Source organism: Phyllostomus hastatus, unplaced genomic scaffold (genome assembly GCF_019186645.2).
Source record: "Phyllostomus hastatus isolate PE091 unplaced genomic scaffold, TTU_PhHast_1.1 phas_contig_17, whole genome shotgun sequence".
NCBI lineage: Eukaryota > Metazoa > Chordata > Mammalia > Chiroptera > Phyllostomidae > Phyllostomus > Phyllostomus hastatus.
In genome coordinates this window covers 25860858-25882608 of record NW_025333664.1, presented here as the reverse complement: position 1 = coordinate 25882608, position 21751 = coordinate 25860858, and the positions used below count along the sequence as shown (strand labels likewise).

The 21751-nt window shown below is 37.5% G+C and overlaps 1 protein-coding gene across 2 annotated transcripts in view; it reads left to right on the top strand.

Moving 5' to 3' along the window:
- The window catches only part of GPCPD1 (glycerophosphocholine phosphodiesterase 1), a 53672-nt gene extending 32842 nt beyond the window's left edge, over nt 1–20830 (top strand). The window contains exons 12-21 of one of the 2 annotated variants that reach the window (XR_006785029.1): nt 109–201; nt 3364–3441; nt 4153–4192; nt 5458–5519; nt 9197–9262; nt 10567–10703; nt 11211–11346; nt 11783–11943; nt 14276–14335; nt 17558–17694. Coding sequence is in view for 1 of the 2 variants with exons in the window: in XM_045833390.1 (XP_045689346.1) it covers nt 109–201; nt 3364–3441; nt 4153–4192; nt 5458–5519; nt 9197–9262; nt 10567–10703; nt 11211–11346; nt 11783–11943; nt 17558–17747 (963 nt within the window). In the remaining variant the exon portion in view is untranslated. Of the gene's footprint in view, nt 1–108; nt 202–3363; nt 3442–4152; nt 4193–5457; nt 5520–9196; nt 9263–10566; nt 10704–11210; nt 11347–11782; nt 11944–14275; nt 14336–17557 lie in introns of both variants that reach the window. The other variant, XM_045833390.1, reaches the window with a different exon arrangement.
- The last annotated feature ends 921 nt before the right edge of the window (nt 20831–21751 follow it).

Genomic DNA, 21751 nt, shown 5'->3' with positions numbered 1-21751 from the left:
ACAGGTCTGTGATTTTATAGTGAACAATAAATTTCTTACGTCCTTATAGTTTTAAATGTATTGTGAGCCAGATGACAGTTTTCAAATACTTGTCTTTATTTCTGTCAGGGTGCAGCCTTTGTAGAATTTGATGTACACCTTTCAAAAGATTTTGTGCCTGTGGTATATCATGACCTCACCTGTTGTTTGACTATGAAAAAGGTATGTTGAAATTCTTTCATTTAAAGTAGATATATAGATGGTTATTAAATAAAGCTGACCAATTTGTTTTCTTGGTGAGTAACTGTCAGTCCTTGTTTCTCTCAAGCTCCTACAACATTGAGACAGGAAGATTAATGTCCTAGAGTAGGAGGGTCTCTGTAGTGCTGAATTGGCTTTTTGATATGACCTAACAAGGATATCCTACTCAGGGTTGTCAAACTCCCTTTCACTGGGGACTGCATCAGTCTCATGGCTGCCTTCAAAGGGCTGAATGTAATTTTAGGACTATGTAAATGTAACTACTCCTTAACTAGGGGCAAGGAGCTCAGTACTTCCACCAGGTAGAAACAAGGTGCGAAGCTGGATAAAACAAGGTGGAGGGCCAGATGTGGCCCACGGTCCTTGTGTTCGCCACCTGTGTTCTAGGTGGTTTCTTTACAGTGTGCAGCTGTCTCTATATTGAGGCAGGAGAGGAAGCTAGCAGAGTGTTTGTTTTCTAGGCTGCCTTCTATTTCTGCTTCCAGCTTTTCCTTAAATTAATAGGGTAATATGATTGGCTAAAGTGGGAAGAGCCACAGTGAAAAATTATTAGAAAAGTGCTTTGGAGCCAGGTAGTGGAGGGCCTCTGTGAAGGGGTTTAGACTTAGGAGCTAGGGAGATATGAAAGACTTTAGAGCCAAGAAAGGACATGTTCAGAATTAAACTTGCAGGTTAATAATTCGATACCTGATATAAGGGGAATTTAAGAGGACAGAGAGTAGAAGCAAGGGAATTATAATGCAGACCGAAGGTAAGGTAAGCCTGAACTGGAGTGGAGACAGTGAGAGTGGAGAGGAGGGCATGACAGGAGAAAGTCCAGAGGAGATTTGAAAATGCGTATAATTTCTTAAAAGTTGTAATTATCATGCCCTGGCTTGTATAGCTCACTTGGTTGGAGTGTTTTTCTGTAGCTGAAGGTTGCGGGCTTGATTCCTGGTCAAGGCACATACCTGGGTTGCGGGTTTGTTCCCCTCTCCAGGTGCATATGATCGCCAGTTTGAGTGTGTGGAATCCCTGGTCTGGGTGCTTATGGGAGGCAACTAATTGGTGCTTCTCTCTCGAATTGATGTTTCTAAGCTCTCCCTTCCTCCCTCTCTAAAAGCAAAAAAAAAGTGTCTTTGGGTGAGGATTTAAAAAAATTGTAATTGTACAAACATAATTGTGACAATTATATAGTGCCTCCACTTAGTACACAAATTAACCAGTGTTATGAGGTACTAGATACTATTTTCCATGGAGTTCATTTAAATTAAGACTTGATTGCTTGCATGTATAACATGGTACCAGACACTGCATGTTCTATTAGTAGATGACAAGGCATCTGGCTCTGCTTGCTAGTGGATTCTTATCAGGCATATGGGTTTGGGTTACTATGATGTATAGAGAAGGACTCTTCTGTTTCTGTGAAATGGTATTAGGAGAGGGAGGGTAGGAGATGCACCTTTAGATGACAGAAGTAGAATAAGTGAATGGAAATGGAGCAGGTTGTTTTTGCTGTGGGGAAACATTAGTGCAAAGTGAAAGGAGAAGGATGGAGGGGAGTGGAAAGGATCTTACTAACCAAGATGGAGGTTGATTAATTCAGTTTTAATTTCTAAAAAGCTATTAGAGTTAATTGAAGAGTATTATTGACACTCCCTTTTCACCAGACTTTATCTTGCTCTTTTTTTCCTTTTTTTAAAAAATGTGTTCTTTGTCTTGCTCTTAAGTTGAATTTGGGTGAATTATTTGGGGAATGAAAGTAATGAATTGTGTATATTTTTTGTTTTAATTTTTAAGCTGGTATTTTCCAATAAACTAATAGTTCATAAGATTATGAAATAAATATAAAGTTTCCTTTCTCTTTGGCTGCACTCCTTTACTCTTAATGGTTTCTTATGTATTCTCCCAGAAAAACTTTTATGTCCATATTATACATACATAAATGAGTATAAAGGTAATAGATTTTTAGCCCTGGCTAGGTGGCCCTATTGGAGGAGCATTGTCCTGTACACCAAAAGGTTGTAGGTTTGATTTCTTTTTTTCTTTTTAAGATTTTATTTATTTATTTTTAGAGGGGGAGGGAGGGAGAAAGAGAAAAATATCAATGTGTGATTGCCTCTTGCACTTCCCCTACTGGGGACCTGGCCCGAAACCCTGGAAATCAAACCAGCTACCCCTTGCTTCTCAGGCCACACTCAATCCACTGAGCTACACCAGCCAGGGCTAGGTTTGGTTTCTGATCAGGGCACTTAACTCAGGTTGCAGGTTCAATCCCCTGCTCGGGTGCATACAGGAGACAGCCAACCAATGTTTCCTTCTCTTTCTCTCTCTCCCCATCCCCCATTCTTTCTCTCAAATCAATAAAAACATCTTTGGAGTGAGGATTTTTTGTAAAAAAAAAAAAAAAGTAATGGATTTTAGTATACAGGAGTGTGCAAAATAAGTTTTCAGTTGTGAGTATGCAAAACAGTTTATTCTTGTATTGTTTATTTGTATTACCACTGTAAACCTACTTTTGCCCACCCCTGTATTTGTTGGATTGATGATTATTGGTGGAACATCAACTGATCTTACTAAGATAGAGGTGCCTAAACAGTGTGACATTTGATATTGTATTAAAGTCTAATAAGACAGATTTGCTCATGGGGAAAATGTTTATGATAGAATACCTGTTAAGTATTACTGCTTATAGCTAAATAGGCATTTTTAGTAATAATTGATTTTTATGGCTGTTTTTAACCAAACTTAAGTTTAGAAGGTTACAAACTTAAATTGATCAGAAATTAGTTATGTAGTAGTTGCCTGCTGATTTCCTAGTCATGTGGCATGGTATATGGCAGATGAAATACACACAGGATGACAGAAAATAGAGGAAATCACTGTACTCTTGCTTTGTTTTCAGTTTGTCTTCAATGCCATAGCTTGCTCCCAACTCTTTTTTTTCTTCCAGGCACTACCACTTACCTTAAAAACAAAAGCTAGAATTAAGAGCTGAGGAGTTGGTGTTAAGAAGGGCTCCACTATATGGGCTCACTGTAGTCACAAACCATTCTCATCAGTCAGTAAACTAAGATATTAGGCCTGTGTAGGGTAAACTTGTTAATAATTTGGGGCCCACTTTTCTCTTTATTTTTTATTCAGAAATTTGATGCTGATCCAGTGGAATTATTTGAAATCCCAGTAAAGGAGTTAACATTTGACCAACTCCAGTTGTTAAAGGTAGTAATAATAATGTAAAATATAAATTATCTTTTAATTTTAAGACTATTTGTACCTGTCTGTATATGGTAATACTCTCTTTGCCCATGGAGGTGATATATTCAACATGCAGAGAGCGTATGCTTTGGTTTTCTATCCTGTTAGGAAGAAGGGGTTTGTGTTAATCCCTCTCTCTTCTCTGTTTTCATGGACCTCATTCGATTTTGCATTCCTGAAAGGGCTAGGCTACACGTCCTTGGAGGCCATAGGGGCTAGTCCTTCTCATCCATAATCTTAGGTTGCCTCCGAACTGCTTTAGCCATTTTTTATATAACTCACTATTTTACAATTGGCCTTTTGTGCTGCTGTTGGTTTCATACTTATGTTACTATCTAAGGTCTCTGTATATTTTGTTATAACACAAAATTTTATACAGTCCCTCTTTCTGTTCTCATTAGATACCTAAATGAATGGTCAATTGAGTATAAACAGTTTCCTAACTTACGAATTTTTCTATTCTTCCTTACTTGGGTATTTGACTGTGATCTTATATGTATGTATAAACATATAAAATATATTCAGTGATTAATGCTTATTTTTATTAAACTTATTCTACATTTGATAGTTTTCTCTAATTTGCTAGCTCTTCATGTTACAGTTCTTCATAAATTACATGTCTTTGTAAACAAACACTTTTCTAATGACTGCCTTTTTTGTGTGTTTTGTTTTTAGCTTGCTCATGTGACTGCACTAAAATCTAAAGATCGAAAAGGTAGGTACATATGTGGAAACACTGTTTTCATTTCATAGTTAGCATACATATGGTGTTTCCTTATCCATGTTAACACTCTTGGTCATTTTAATGAATATAATACTGGGCTATCCAAATGTAATTTTATAAACATGAAAGCTTTTCATATATTAATCTTTAAATGCATATATATCATAAATAGTAACCATGATTTTTTACTTTTATGAATTTTCTTAGCTTTGTATAATTTTGAACCCTTCAGTCTTTCCAACACTCTTCACATTATAAAGCAGAAAATATATCAAGCATAGAATCTGGCTCCAGAGCCCAGAGTTTGAATCCAGCTTTATCCAATATTTACCAGTTGTGACCTGGGGCAGTTTACTTAACTACTCAATCCCTCAGGTTCCTCAAAGCTTGTCCTTCTTACAAAACCCTTTGTAATTCTACTTTACTTTCTACTTCCATGGAACTTAATAGCCTATGCCCTTCATTTGAGGCTTAGTGTATCCTTTTTTTAACCCTTTATTTTTGTATATGTCCTGTCTTTTGATAGCAGAATGCTTAGGATGACTTTATGAAAAAAACTGGAAAGGGTTTAAAGACTCCAAAGATTATATCCCCAGAGCACAAATATGACTTACAGGCTTATAGATATTTCAGAAACTGTCCATAGTAGAATGAATTTGACCTTTAACTTACTCAGCTGGAAAATTTTACATGATTTTCTTCTAATTTGTATTATGTGGGCTTTTTTCTTTTTTTTTTTTTTTAAAGAAAAGAAAAGCTTGGTATTACTTTTTTTCTCTTTTGGGAACACATCTTGTATGTCTCAAGATGGAATCTGTTTGGGATTAAATGTAATGCTAACCAAATCACATTAATAGCTATAGATCCCCTTAATTTCTAACTTTTGAGCTGATTTTGATATTTCAGATAGTCTTAGCAAGATAACATAGTTTTTAATTACAATGAGAAATAATGAATCACTGCTTATGACTACTTTTTAAAAAGTAATATTACAATTTTTATAAGAAAAGAATCACTAGTCTACAAACTATGGTATTTCTATTAAATGTTGCAAACTAGTCTTCAAAACAGATGCTTATGTCAAAAATTGGGGGTTTAATGGTTACAAATAATAAATAAATATAAAAGCCTTTAAACCTATATATGAAAGGATTTCATAATTACTTTAGCATGTCTTTTTTTGCCTTAAGAATTTAGGGAAAGATCTTAGTAATAAAATATTTTATCTACTGAGCTTTTATGATTTAAAATTTCAGAATCTGTGGTTGCAGAAGAAAATTCTTTTTCTGAAAATCAGCCATTTCCTTCTCTTAAGATGGTAAGTTCCTTAGGAAAACTAAAGCAAGACTATCTCATTAATTTTGTTATGTCTGAATAATTAATTTTGTCTCTTAAATGAGCACCAAAAAGGTTGTGTCATAGGCAATATTAATATAAACTTGTCATCACTTAAACTTTTTACAGAAGATACAGTCGTATGTGGTGTACTTATGCTACCTTTTAAAAAAAGAGTAACCTATCTGCTCAAATGAAAAATTCTCACCTCAGTTGGTCAATTTGGTAAGAATAGCAAATTCCTAAATTTCTGTATTATAAGCAGGAAGAAGAGGGCATGGGCTGGATAAAGGGTAAGAGGGAGATTTGATGGTAAGGGATGTGTTTTTACAGTATTTTTAACTATTCCCCAGCTTTTGGAGAGAATTGAGATTCTCCAAAGAAAACAGTACCCTGGTTACTGAAAATTAGACACAAACTTAAAGGCTTTACTCTGAAAAGTATAACAGAAACAAGCATGAAGATTTAAAAACTAAACACAGTTCATGCAGGAATCCATTTCACAGCATCAGGCAAGCCTACATGGACACCAGACACTCCCCTTAGCCCTGCTGGGTCGGCTTTTATTGTGCTGGCTTCATTTCCTCACTTCTGCTCTTCTCCATAGTCTTTTCTCGGTGATGTCACCTATAGTAGGTTTCTTTGGCAAAAAATAGGTCAATTCAGTTTATCACAATTATTTACCCTACAGAAAGGATGTTACAAGAGACCTTGTAATATGGACATTGTCTGGTGTCAACAATAAAAATAAAGTTCAAAAATAAAAATTAATGAAAGTAAATACTGTAGTTTGCTGTGTGTCGTGTGCTTTCTTATATAATTCACACCCATGTTTTTGGCCCATGCCTTTAGGGGAAAAGCTTCTTTAATTTTTTAATTCAGTCTTTTATTTTTTTATATTTAGATACTTGTTTTATATTATAAAGGAATTTTATAATTTTTTGTATTATAAAAGAATTTTAAAGGAGTTACACTTGTAATGCATTAGCATAAATAAAAGAATTAAAAACATTTACATAGATACGGAATTAGCACTACCCATGTTTAATGTGCATCCTTATTTTCTCTCAAAAATTTGGGCAAAAAAGTGTTCATTATACACAGCAAAATACACTACATGTTTATCATAAAGTCGTGCTAAAGGAAAGTCTATAGACTGTTAGTGTTAAGTAAGAGGAGTAAGGAACAACAGCAGTATGAGTTGTTTTGTAAGAAATAAACAGAACTATGAAAAAAATAAAATAGGCCTTGTCCTAGTGCATTTAACAAGGGATTTGAATAATTTGTCAGATGTTTATGAAGGCCAGCTAAGTAAAGTCTTTTTTTTTCTAGTCCAAAATTCTAAAATTACTTGTTTTTTTATAAATTTTATGATTTCTAGACCTGTGATTTTAAAGAATGGGAAAACAGTTTTTTAAAAAAAATTGTTTGTGAAAGATTTGACATTTTTTAACCACGTAAGTTAAACACACACACACTCATACTCATTTATTCACTCACTTTGCCATCTCTGCAATTGAATCACAGAGAAACTTTAAAACTAAAAAAGGCCAAACACAATCACACTGTAAAGGGATATCTTTCTACAAATTTGATGTTTAGCAGTCTCAGCGCTAATATATACTATTGTCTGTATTTTTCTAATTTTGCGTTAGCCCAGTAAAAATGTGACAGGTATGGTAAATAAATATGGTTAAAGAGATCAAAGAAGATACAAAAGCCCCACACGAAACAGCACAAACCCTTTTAGGTCCGTACTTTCCATGCAGCTCTTTAGTGCAGACCCAGATCCCCAGAGTCCCACGGAATGTTCTTACTATTGCATTGTTCTGTTAGTGTGTTTATTTGGTGTTCCTAAATCAGATATCATATATACTATATATGTTAAATGATTTCTAAACTTCTGAAATAAATTGAAGTTAAAAACAAGCTGCTTGAAATTCATTTTGCCCTGAACATGCTTATGCATATTTGCTCTTATGCTCTTTGTAGGTTAGCAGTCAGGTTTCATATTTTCTATTTGATTACCTAGTTACCCTGCCAAAAGGGTTTTATTGCAAAATGTTTAGATAACTTAGTTTAAATAAGTTGACACCGTATTATTTGTTCATTTATATAGTCATAGCCTTATTTATGAGCCTTGGCATAATCTTTCATTTGGAGACAACATCTTTTCTGGGAGTTACCAGCATAATATTGTTATGCATCATCACTTTCTTTTTTTTTTTTTTTAAGATTTTATTTATTTATTTTTAGGGAGGGAAGGGAGGGAGAGAGAGAGAGAAACATCAATGTGCGGTTGCTGGGGGTTATGGCCTGCAACCCAGGAATGTACCCTGGCTGGGAATCGAACCTGGGACACTTTGGTTCCCAGCCCACGCTCAATCCACTGAGCTACGCCAGCCAGGGCTTGCATCATCACTTTCAAAACAAGCTAGGAACTGTTACAGGAGAAACTCGGTTCTTCTTGCTGATGTGATAAAGAATTATAGGCCAGCAAGTCTATTAGTGGGCAAGCAGAGTTTATGAGGGATACATTCTCGTGGAAGAGAAAAGGCCTTGCCGAGGTAGGGGTGAGAAAGGTGTAGGTTCAGGGCAAAGCAAGGCAAGGGTGGCAAGAGCATCAGGTCTTTTGTTCTGAGGACCTATTACATAGTTGGTGGGATGGGGGTGTGGGAGTCACATACTGATTGGTGGGTAAAAGTGGTGCCAGCTTTCACAGGGGGCATGTGACTACCCAAAAGAAGGTATGTGGTGGGGGAGGGGGTCTGCTAGCCCCAATTCTTATCTTGCTCCAGACTGTATTTGTTCATCTTGTTGTAAAACAGGTACATGACAGGGGGCAGTTAATTAAAGTTGAGGCACTTCCCAAAGTTATTTATGGGCTCTTTCTGTAAGCATTAGGGGCTCCCTCATAAAACAGTGACCACACGTAGGCAATTAACTAAAGCTATTTTATGGGCTGCTTCTTTGGGCACTGTGGACCCCCTCCACTTCCCCTTCTAGGCCTTTGAATGAATACACAGTTTCAAAGGCTTGTTCCCCACATAGTGGAGATACATACAGAATTTCAAGGGCTCTCTCCTTGTCCTGTGTTAGCATGGCGTTGCTTGTGATGTTCAGAACACCTGGCAATATTGTTGGACCAGGCTCAAGACTGCTGAGTTAGTGGGTGAGACATGTCTCCCTCCTCCTCCCTGCCTTGGTTTACTACCTGTCCTACCTAACAGAACTATGGGTTTTCAACCATATGTCAATATAGTAGATTGACATACTTGAATGAAATTCAGAAAATGTGACAAATGTCTTCTTAAATCCTTGAGGTCCCCTAAATTATTACAGCTCACTTTTAATATCCAATAGTAATGGTGAAAAGAATTTTAGGTTAGGGGTCCATCTTTGTGGTAGCAGTGATCACTTATCACAGATACTGCTCGAGACTATTGCTTTTGCTGTTTAATTCCATCTGACTCTCAATCTGACACAGGGGTGTCAGTTTGAGTATGAGAAAAGATACTGGTTTATGCTGACGGCACAAAACATTTTACCCTTACTAGTGATATGTGTTCTTACAGATTGCTTTTTGTATTAATACTGTTTTCCTTTCCCCCCTCTTATTTTACCATTATCTCACCAAAAATAAAACAAACAAAACTCTAGGTTTTAGAGTCTTTGCCAGAAGATGTGGGGTTTAACATAGAAATAAAGTGGATCTGCCAGCAAAGGGTGAGTAAATTCTCTGTGTATCATGTTCTTATTCCCTTGTCGCCCCCACCCATTTCTTTAATGCATTTATTCCTGTCACTTGTTTTAATGGAGTAAGTGAAATTGAAAACTTATTGTGGCTTCTTCCAGTAAGCACGGTGCTTTTAGACCTTTTTAATAAAGCATGTTTTACACTAAGATGTGAGTACTTAAAAGTAGTGATGAATGCATTAAGCAGAAATTTCCATTTACAGGTGTCTCGTGTGCACATTTTAGGGGTGGTTTCTAGGCACACTTACAGGGTGAGCAATGAGAGCGCCCTGGACAGTCAGAGCTCTACAGCTCTGGTTAGTGTTTGTTCTATCCTGCTATCTAAAAACATACTTTAAGTAATCTCCTAAGCAGGTTTTTGTTAAGTAGCTAGCAATAATTAACCAGGAAAAGAAATTTCTGCAAATGTGTTTTAAATCACTCCCAGATTCAGTCGTTCTTTTGTTCAGTAGTTATATTGAAAAGCTAATGTGGGCCAGACATTTTTTGGGCATTGGACAAAACAGAATAAAGTCTTGCTTTCCTGGAACTTACAGTCTAGTTGAGGAGAACAACTGTTGGATGTATCAGGTGGGGAGATGTGTAAAAGGGTGGGATGCATGGTAAGAGGACTAGTTGGGATGGAGGGCATTAGAGGCAGTTCATTCAGGTATGATTGGGCGAGCAGAACAGTAGCCTGGAATTTGTTGTGCTCAGAATAATTACAACTGCTCTCCAATCATGCCTTCTAAGTAAGCCATTTAGGATAAGGTAATTTTTTGTTTTCTGAGCTTTTAGATTTTTTTTACTGAATAAATTCATTTTATTTTAATGAATATTCTAATTAAAATATTTAGTATTTGAATATCAACAGGACTCTTGGCATCTCAGCTATATTTCAGGGTAAGACCCAAAGAATGTGCTAGTAATTCAGAATTACCAGGGGCTTCTTTGGTAATGAGTTAGCAAATGAAGTGGAGTCTTTATGTCTTAAAGTCTGCAAGTCTTAGTAGGTGGCAGATTTCCAGGGTTTTAGTTTTTATTTTGTTAACCTATTAAAACAAAAGTCCATTGATAGTATAATTCCTTTGCATATGAGTGTCCCTATAATCGAATTACAGTAGCTGCCCTGTCGCTAAGTAGCCACGTGGTCATTGGCAAATCACTTCATCTTTTCAGGACTTTGCTTTTTCTCATCTATAAAATAAGAGTTGGACTAGATGTTCTCAAGAGTTTTTCTAGCACTGTGATTCTGGGGTATTTTAATAGCTTTTGTTTATTTTTTTCTTGCATAGGATGGAATGTGGGATGGTAACTTATCAGCATATTTTGACATGAATCTGTTCTTGGATATAATTTTAAAAACTGTATTAGAAAATTCTGGGAAGAGGAGAATAGTGTTTTCTTCATTTGATGCAGATATTTGCACAATGTGAGTAATAATCATTTTTTCCCTCTATACTGTAGCTAGGACTTAGAGTTACAAAGGTTATGGTTGGAGATGGGGAAGTACCCAGACTTCACCCTTATCTGTCCTCTAAGTCAAGTTGTGTATGCTCTCACTTCCCTTGAGAACTGCCCGCTGGGATGCCCTCCACTCCTGTGAACTCCACACCCACTGGGTCCTAATGCCTCACGCCCTGTGTTGTATGTGACATCTTCCTTCAAATTGTAGCCCTTAAGGGCTTTCTTGTTGCCCATTTCTGAGAATATTTTAGCTCTTGTGTAGTTTAAATTATTTGGCTGAAAGGCAATATATATACATGTATTAAAATATTTAGTATTTTAGTACATGTTAATGGTGGTTATATCTCAGTAATGGGATTATGCTTTGGTGGGTTTGTTTTCTTTATATATTTAGTGTTTCCTGAAGTAACAACACAATATATTATAATTATAGTCTCCAATGAAAAGTATTTTTTAAATTGTCTCTCTTTAGGGTTCGACACAAGCAGAACAAATACCCCATATTATTTTTGACTCAAGGAAAGTCTGATATTTACCCTGAACTCATGGACCTCAGATCTCGAACAACTGCTATTGCAATGAGCTTTGCACAGTTTGAAAATCTACTGGTAAGTTATGTTTGAATTTCTTAATTTTAATTTTTTGAAAAATGTGTTTTAGAGCAGTAGTAAATAAGGTTTTAAGTTACACTACACATCTGATTGGTTAGTAGTGACCTATGTATATAACAAACAGATCTACTTAAAAATGAGGGTATTGGATCTCAGAATCAAAAACACTAACAGGAACAAAAATACATACTGTCTTGCAGACCTAGGTTAAGTAATTTTGCAGTTTAGTTTTATAGTTGAGCGGATTTTATGAATTGTCTAAAATGGCTAGAATGTGAACTGACTTGATAAAATAAGTTGAATAAGAAAAAAAGTGTAACATTTTCTTTCCCTGCCCTCTCTACTGTGGAGAGCACTGATCTAGAGTATGACCGTTTAGCATTTGCAGTTACAAAGTTACTTCTTCATCAGTAATTTGTTTTTCTTCCATTAGGGGATAAATGCACATACTGAAGACCTGCTCAGAAACCCATCCTACATTCAAGAGGCAAAAGCAAAGGGACTAGTCATATTCTGTTGGGGTGATGATACCAATGATCCCGAAAACAGGAGGAAATTGAAGGAGTTGGGAGTTAATGGTCTAATTTATGATAGGTACTTGTTTTTCATGAAAAATTTTCATGAACTGTTAAGGAAAAAGTAGCTTTCATCTTATAAAATTATAAATAATGTTAAACTTAGTAAAAATGCTGTAGTTCAACCTGTCGTTTTCTTAACATTTGTCAGTGGAATTTTTCAAACTTTGGAATATACCACAGTCACTCGGGAAATTTGTTCAGGTGACTGGGCCCTAAGTCACCTTGGGCATGGGGGTGGCTGGCTGCCCCAGACAACTTCTCTGTCTACACCAAGTTTTTTTGCTGATATTATCCAATGCTGTGGTTTTTCATACCTTTATGTATTCCTAAATTTTTGTATCTCCTACTCAGACCTTTTCCCTGACTGCTAAACCTTTATATCCAGCTATCAACCCATGTTCTTCCTGAAGACTTCCTGATTTCAGTGTAAATGACAACTCTGCCTTTCCAGGTTCTCTGGCCAAATCCTTGGAGTCCTGCATGACTCTGTTCTTTATTTCATATCCCAAATCCAGTCCAACAAAATCTAGTTGATTCTGTCTTTAAATATGTCCTGAGTCTATATACTCACCATGTTTACACTTGTCACTCTCCTTTAAGCTACCTCATTTCTCATGTGAGTAATTAAAGGAGCCTGCCCACTGACCACTGCCTCCACCCATCCCTCCCTTGCTCTGTTCTCAGTGCTGTGGCCAGAGGGAGCTTGTTAAAGCCTGAGTCAGATCATGTTACTGCTTAAAACTCTCCCACCATTTTCCATCACCTAGAGTAACATCCTAGATCCTTACAACCCCTCCCCCCATGTCAACATCTCAGTAAAAAGCCTTTGTTGAATATCCTAATTCAGAGAGCAACCTCCACTCACAGTGCACTTCTAACTTTTCTCCATAGCATTGACTACCATCTCACATACAATATTTTACTTTTTTTTCTCCCTGGCTCCCCCACCCCCATACAATCATCAGCTCCATAAGGGCCAGACTCTTTTCCTGTTTTGTTCATTGTTGTATGTGCAAAGGTTAAAACAATGTGTGATACAGAGTAGGAGTTAAAATAGTTATTGAACAAGTCTTTCCTTTTTAATAAGCCCCCTGGGTGTTCATGATGTAAGTTTAAGAGTCACTAAACTGAGAAGGGCTGTTGAGTATAAAGAACATGGGGTAGGAAGCATGTCATTTACTCTGCTTGCTAGTACTTGAGCAGCATCATGCAAAGGGTAACTGATGGAATCTTACCAGGCCTCCTTTAAAAATACTTTCCTTGGATTTAGTTCGTATTACTACTTCTCCTATAAAGTTATGTCACTTTCTTAATAAAACTTTTTTTTCTACTATTTTGTTTGAATGAGTCTGGTTTTAAAATTGCAGCCCAGATAGTACCTGCCTTTCTTCTTAACTATTAATTTTGCTTTGAGCAATGTGTTTCATAGCTCTTTTTAATAGACATTTCCAACTATTTAAAGGAAAATTCAAATTTTAAATCAATTTTAAGGAAGTCTTTGCTTTAGCAAAATTTTGAAGAATATTTCTTTGTTTTGTTGAAGAAGAGGAAGAAATGATTGCAGATATTTTCAGACAAGAAAATGTGAGGTGGTAACATGGAATGACTTGGTAGGGTACACACAGTCTAGGCAGCCTCTCCATCTCAAGGGCCTAACTTGGTTGGAGCCAAATACTGACTGACGTGTAATGGAGGACAGGAGGGTGCTCTGTGATATAAAGGGCCCTAAAGAAAATGAGTTCTTCCTGACCTGGGGTCAATATGAGTAATTTTAAAGAAGCATTAGGTGGATTTTGGGGTGTGGTGAAGTGTGCTTTGACAGGATTTGCATTTTAGGCAGAGGCTAGAGCATGGATTGGGTGTGTCTGTGTTAAAGGTGTGGAGGATTTTGAGGAGATACCCAGCTCTGGGCTCCTGCTAGGGTCTGATGACAGGTGAGGAGGTGGATTGTGTTAGAGTTGATTCTTATCCTTGAAAATGATTTTTTAGTTTTAATGAAATAACTTGTGTGTATATGTATATATAACTATATATGTGCATATGTGTGTCTTTATATATGTGCATATGTGTGGCTTTATTTATTTATATAAATAAATACATATGGCTTTTTTTTTAAAGCCACACATATGGCTTTAAAATTACATATACAGTTTAAAAATTTAAATATTTCTATAAGACTTAAAGCTTAAGAATAAAAAAAGCATTCCCTACACATATCCCTTTCGTTGTCTCTAGCTGAGGTTTTGTGCCCTAATTTTAGCTATTCCTTCTGGTATACCAGGGAGAATTGTGATGAGGATGGGTATTTTAGTTTATCAGAAACTAATTTGTTCTCTTCTTTTACAAAGGATTTAACACAGTAGATTTCCATTTCATCGTGGTTTTGTGATATATTATCATATAAACCGGTACGTTTGATTTGCTGATAGTTGGAATTTTTGCATTTATGATAATCACTAAGATGGCCTTTAATTTACCTTTCTCCAAATGGTTTGATATTGGTGTGGAAATAATACTTGCTTCATAGAGTAAATTGGCCAGTGTACCCTCTTTTTAAAGTAAAGAATTAATGTGCCTACTCAAATAGTTTTTAAAAATACTGTATAGACACCCACCTTTAAAGAACATCACTGCATTTTGAAGTCCCCTGTGTTCCTCTTTCTAACTCTATTCCCTTATCTCCTCCCTCAGATGTAATTGCTTGTCAAATTATTACTCTCTTTAAAATTTCTTCTATTTCTGTCACTTAATATACCATTTAGTTTTGCATGGCTTTAATCTTTATTTGTACTTTCATTGCATGTAGCTATAATCTACTCATCTTCGTGGCTGTATAATATTCATGGTTGTATGTGTCTACCATAATTTATCCTACTACTGGAGAACATTTCGGTGGTTGTGAAGTTTTTGCCATTATATTTGCTGTAGATATTGTTGACCAGGTCTCCTAGAATATACGTGTAAACTTTCTCTTGGGCAGTGACTTTCAAACCTTTCTGACCCCAACCCAATTAGAAATGAATTTACATTGCAACCCAGTACATACATAGACAAATGCATCTACAAGCATTATGGCCAGGCATAAAATTCCACATTAGAATCATTTCCTGTAGAATTTTCAAAGTATTTCTCCGTTACCTTCATAATTCCAGTGTTGCTGTTGAGGAGCATAAACCATGTTGATTCCTGTTCCCTCACAGGTGTTTTTTTGTTTCCTGTCAAGAAGCTTATAGAGTCTTCTTTTCGTCACCAGTTTTCTAAAATTCCAGAGATGAGTCTTACGGGTCTGGTTTCACCCATTGTGCTCCGCGTTTGGTAGCCTTTCAGCCTATTGATATATGTCCTTGAAAATGTGAAAAATTACGTGAATTATTTCTTCTATTTTTGTCCCTTCCATTTTTCTAGTTTTATTTTTTCCCTTATAAATAATTTTGTTTGCATATTATAATACACTCATGGCCCAGACTTCTAATTCTGTCTTTTTAAAAATTTTTCTATCGTTGTGTTTTTGCTCCATTTTGAAAGATTTCTTCAACCTTCTGCCCATTCTGTTGAGGTTTTCACATCTGCTATTGAGTTTTTAATTTCCAAGAACTGTCTTCCCCACCCCGGAATTCTCTTTTTTTCTGTGTCTGTAATGTCATGTTTTCATTTGACACTATTTCTCTGAAAGCATGAAGGACTTTTTGTTTGTTCTTTGGGAATTTTCTTCTCTTTTGCTCCTACCTTCCATGTTTTCCTCATAGGTTTTGAAATCTAAAACACTTGTTGGAAGCTTGGAGTTTATTTAAACTTGAATTTCACTATGAGTGATCTGGGTGGCCTGTGGGGTCATATCCCTGATGTCACTAGATTTTGAACTTTACTTTTTGTCTGGTCAGATTGCTCATAGAAGAATCTACATAAACTCCTTGCAGGCGTGTCCAGACTTTTGGTGTGTCTGCCCAACACTGGAAGAAGAGTTGTCTTGGGCCACATATTAAATACATTGTGACATGTAATGACAAATCTCATGTTTTAAGTAAATTTTTGATTTTGTGTTGGGCCGCATTCACAGCCATCCTGGGCTGCATGTGGCCCTCAGGCTGTGGGTTGGACATCCAGACCCAGGTCTGGCTCCCAGGGTTCTAGGAGCCAAGTGAGGGGAGAGAACTGGGGAAGGGAGGGCTTGTCTCTGTGTGTAGCACTTAGTTATATGTTTGTACTATCTCTAATTACCCTGGTGCTGGTGGAGCTTCTGTAAAATGTCCAAGCCCTCACTTGGTCTTGTCCTCCATTTGAGGAGATTTCCTGTTTAATTCTTGAAATAACCTTAGTGGGGTAGGGGGCAGCCTCCAGGGCAGGGAGTCCGGAGAAAGGGAGTTAACTTACTGCTGCTTGAAGCCTTCACCCTGCCTGCCCTGTTTCAGCGCCTTTCCCTTTCACTCCCAGTTTTGGAGGAATCTGGGCTGTTTTTAACTTGGCACCAAACTATTTTTATTTTTTAACTTTTCATTTTTTCCACTTCTGGCTTGTGATTTTGCCATTTCTATTTTGCTATCTGAAACACTGTACTTACCCATCTCTTTTCCAGCTTCCAAAAGTTTGTTGTTTTGTCTGGTTTTTCCCATACCCGTGGGTTTTTTTCTGTTAAAGATTTTATTTACCATCTTTTTAGAGGAGGGGAAAGGAGAGAGGAAGAGAGGGAGAGAAATACTGGTGTGTGAGAGAACGATCGCTTTTCTCTCACACACCCCTACTGAGGACCTGGCCTGCAGCCCAGGCAGTGCCCTGACCAGGAATCAACCAGTGACCCCGGTGACCTCTTGGGTGGTAGGACGACACCCAACCCACTGAGCCACATCAGTCAGGGCAGATGTGTTTGTGTATTTATATCCCTTTGCTTTATTTTTCACAGGATGTGGGAGAAAGTAAAGTTAGATGCTTCTGTTCAGTCTGATACCATGACCCAAAGGTCACTTTTCATTCTTGTATATATGTCTTTAATTAACAGGCATCTTTGTTTTATAATAGTCAGATATTTAATAGAGTCAGTACATATTTTAATCTTGTTTATGAAATTTTCCCCCCTGTGACGCCATAAAGCGTGTCTTGTACTGCCCCATATAAGTTGCCTGGCTTTCACATTTAGGCATAAAAGGCCATCTCTCTGCTGGTGTGCAGTGACAGTGCTGCCATCTTCACATGGGGCTTTTTGATTCTGGGCACATTTGCCACCACCACACAGCTTTAGCATAGTTCTCACACAGGTGAGAAGCTCTCATTTTGATCTTTGTGCTTTGAAGTCAGAACTGGGTATTAATTCCAACTCTGCATCTTAAATAGCTTCCTGTTTGTAAAATAGGACATTGCTAATTGATTGCCTTGGAGAGAAGATACTTGAAAAATCATGAGTAAGCTGCAGGTTTCATTTTCTGTTTTAGTTGCTTTTCTAATCAGCTCTTTTGCATCAGGGAACAAGACTGGGAGAAGAGAAATATTTTTATATAGAACCAATGCTTACATCTTCAAAAAAAGATGGGTGTTCTAGGCATTCAGTAAACAAATTCTTCTAAGAGGTTAAGTCAGACTGGTCTGAGGAAGCCATAAAATTACCCTATTTTACGTGTTTTGTGTTTGTTTCATCATAGGATATATGATTGGATGCCCGAACAGCCAAATATATTCCAAGTGGAGCAGTTGGAACGCCTGAAGCAAGAGTTGCCAGAGCTTAAGAGCTGTTTGTGCCCCACTGCTAGCCGCTTTGTTCCCGCATCTTTGTGTGGGGAGCCTGGCATCCACGTGGGTGCCAACAGCATTGATAATGTGGACAGTGCTTAGTTTTTATTGGACAGAGGCCATATGGGGCATGCACCGCTGTTCTGGGTATTCACTTTTCATCGAGCATTGTTTTTCTATGCCTTTTAGGTTTCTCAGTCCAATGAAGCAATAATGAAGTATTCTACTGTTTCACTACAGTTCTTGCTAGAATTTCAAGTATGCTATTTAAATCATTTGGCCAGGTATAATTACCAGTCAGCCTCTTTACAATGAGAAAATTTATTGGTTGGTAAATGTTTTAAACTAAATATGTGTATGGATAACGTTAAACGTCCATTAAAAGCATAGCACTTTGAAATTAACTGTATAAATATCTCATATTTACTCTTCTTACAGTTTTCATTCAATCAGGTCTGAAATATATAGCACTTGAGGAACATGACTATGCATAATTATACCTGACCATAGAAAAAAATGGGTACCTCAAATGCATGCATTTGCACTGGCGATTCCAACCGCACAAATCTTTGTGCCATCTATGTATATATGTATTTTTTACATGGATTGACATGCACACAGACCATTTTCATTCAGTATGAACCTGAGGCTGCTGCCACTTTCCCATTGAACCAACCCAATGCCTGTGTAAAAAGTCTGAAGGTGATCCTGGAAAACTTGTTTCAAAGTTGTTTTGCATAAATGTTGAAATTTAAAAATGCTGCAGGGTAATTTAATGTATAGAATATTAGAAGTATGTATTGCATACTTAGTAGAGTAGATCATTATGTATAAATTCTATTGAATGCATGCTTTAGGTTTTAAGCATGAGATTGTACATGTTTACTCGAGGTCCTTGCATCTGTGGTGCTAGGTGAGTGTGAGAAGGTGTCAAGGACTGAAAATATTTTATTGCCTAACAAGAAAAAAAGCCTGTTATTAAGCATTTTAAATATGCTTATTTTAAGTCTCTCACTACCTTTACACACCATTGCTTTATGGTTTTGTTGTGTGTGTGTGTGCGTGTATGTGTTGTATAGTAGTTTGATCTCCATGCAGAAAAATAAATGTCCTGAATTCTCATATTGGTATTCTTTATTGGTTAATGTGTATCATGCATGTAATTTATTTACAAATGTAGATGATCTGACTAAATGTATATGCATGTTCTGAGGGTCATGCTAAGATTTCTTTCATTAGAAGCAGATTGTTTTGGCATAACTGTAATTTAAGAATGAATGTTGAATAAAACGCACAGATTTAGTATCTTCATGATAAAGTGAAATTGTAGGAAGGTGTTACTTTTGTGGAATCGGTTCTATAATATTATAAGAAATTGGAATTTAGCATCTATCCTAAAGGGATGGCTTATTTCCATCTGCCTTTCACCGCATGTTCTTCATTATACAGTTTATTCGTGGTAGTAGCTGAGAACCCAAGACTTGGAAGTACACATTGTATCTTTTTATTTTTTTAAGCCAAGCAATGCAATTTTGGTCAGATCTTGATTGTGGGAAGATAGGCTTTGAAGACCTATGGTATTGTGTTTGTAACACTGATATTTAATCAAAAATAGTTTTGGAAATGGACTATTCTGCCAGGGTTGTATTTTTTTCCCCCACATTGAATGAGATTTTCCAACACTTTGTACATTAGGTACTTTTAGAAAACTCCTGAAAAAGAATTAGTTTTCTTCTGTGCAATACAATTACCATTACCTTGTGGTAACTTGATTAGCCAAATGTATGCATTTCTAGTTCTGTTTGTTGGCCCCTCCCTATGCCTGTCAAGTTCCAGCTCCATTTTGAAAACTTGCAGATCATAAAGGGGAGGAAGAAGAGGAAAGGAGGGGGTGGGGGTAGGTTTCTTGAACAGTGTCATTTGCTGAGAAGAGCTTACAGCCTCCCTGCTCTTTCCTGTCTCTTCCTGACCTTACAAACCAGGTTTAGCAGAGGATTAAAGCAAGCAGTATCTCCACATTGTATAGGACGAAGTCCAGGCTTCCAGAGCACTTGTTTTTGCCTTCACACTCTGCTCCAGCCACACCGTACCTGTGCTAGGCCCTGACCGTGTCATGCTCCCTGTCTGTAGCCACGTGCCCTCTGCACTTCCTCCTTGCCAGATTCATTTCTCCTTGAGCCATTGGCCTTTCTCCCTCAAGCCTTTGTGAAACTCCTTCAGAAAGGAGGAATGTACCTTTTGACTCCATAGTGGGTCGCACCTTGATTGTGCTGTGCGTCACAGTGCGTCTAGGTGGGCATAGCTGATTTTGTCTCGCCTGCCAGGATGTGTACTCTTCAAGAGCAGAGACCTCGTCCTACTCATTTTCATTTTCACAGTAAATGGAATGTAGTAGAAAATGTATGTTGGAATTATTGGGATGATATAATTTATATCAAATGTCCTTTTGAATTAAGAGTTAGTTATATTTACTAAGAATGTAAACTTTGAATTGGTTTACATTTTGACGATTGGAACAATTTATTGATGTCAGAGGTATAATGTTATTTTCTGGAAATTAAGTGAAATGTTTGATAAAACGCTGCCATTCTTTGTATTTCCACCTCTCTGGAATCATGTACTGTAACTGGGTGTAAGTGTGAGGAATACAGTTCATACTGTGTCGGTAGTGCCCGAGGGCCACCACCGCCACCCCTTTACCTCACTCCCGTGGTTCCTGTGATGCTTGTCTTCTCCCCTCCAAACTCCATGCTTACGCCTACCTCAGCCCCGCTGTCCTGGTCTGAAATGCCTTCTCTCTCTCCTTTCAGTGTCCAGCTCAGGTGCCACCTACACCACCAAACCTTCCTCAGCTTTTAATCAGAATCATGATGCAAACAAATGCAGACAACCTTGAAATCTTGCTACTTCATTTTGCAGCTGAAGTAATAAACCCAGAGATGTTAACTGGCCATGTTGGGACTGGGTCTCGTGACAACGCTGTGTTCTTAAACTACGCTGCCTTCTGAATTCTTGTGGCATTTGTTAGCATATGCTTGCTTATAGAGCAACTTTTTATGTGCCTGTTATATTTCCCTAATAAGATTGTAAGCCCCATAAGGGCAGGGACTTCTCTGCATCTCTGGCACTGCTGTAGTGTTCTATACTTAGTTATGCACTAGATAAATAAATGGTGGTGGTAACAATCCTAGTTTCTTAATTCAGATTGTTTGATAGTGTACATATCATTTTGTATGGCATGCCAGGCCATATTGTCTGGAGTGTGCATGTGCAAGTGTGCATATATGTTTGTGTGTGTTTGCATGTTTACATGTGGAGTTTTCACTCTGCCCTGGTTGGTTGAGGTCACATATTTGATGGGTTACTATAAACCAGTCTTCTACTTCATGTTTAATGAGAGCAGTTTTGGGAATAAGGAATGGCGTTCCCCGCCAGCCTGGGTGACCCTCGTGGAGGCAGTACAGCTAAACCCTACAGCTGGCGGCCTGGCAGTGGAGAAAGTGCTGCGTTGGGCAGGGCTTGTGTGACCTGTGGGGTGGCCGCCTCATTGGTTCTGATGAACCATCATTGCTCTTTGCACCTTGGTGCTTTCTCTTCACAGCCGGACTGCATTCTGACTTGCCCATTTTTCCTGGTTTGGTACTCAAGGTTGACAGTGGAGTGAGTCCTGTTAATTTGAATGGAACTGGTTTACCTTGCAGTTGAGTTTTGATCATGTACTTTTGGTGTAGAAAACAAAATATATTAGCAATACTGCATTATTTGGGGGTTTATGAGTGGAAATTGATTCAAGTATAAACTCTTAGTGGGTTTATATAGTTTGAGAAGTAGATTTGAATGTTTAAAATGCAAGAGCATATGATGAAGACCATAGGAATGCGTTGGAGGTGAGGAGAGGTCCTGGGGTTGGAACAAAGACTTCATGAACCTCTCAAGTTCTCCCAGAGTCGGGTGGAGGTCAGAGTTGTGAAGCTGGTTTGGGGTCTGGCCTTCGTCGTCTTAGAGGCCAGGGTGGCATTCGAGGGGAAGTGAAGCCTTCCCAACAATGAGAGGATATTTGAATGTCAGAGGCTGTGCATCCTTACAGGAGATTAAGGTATATTAAT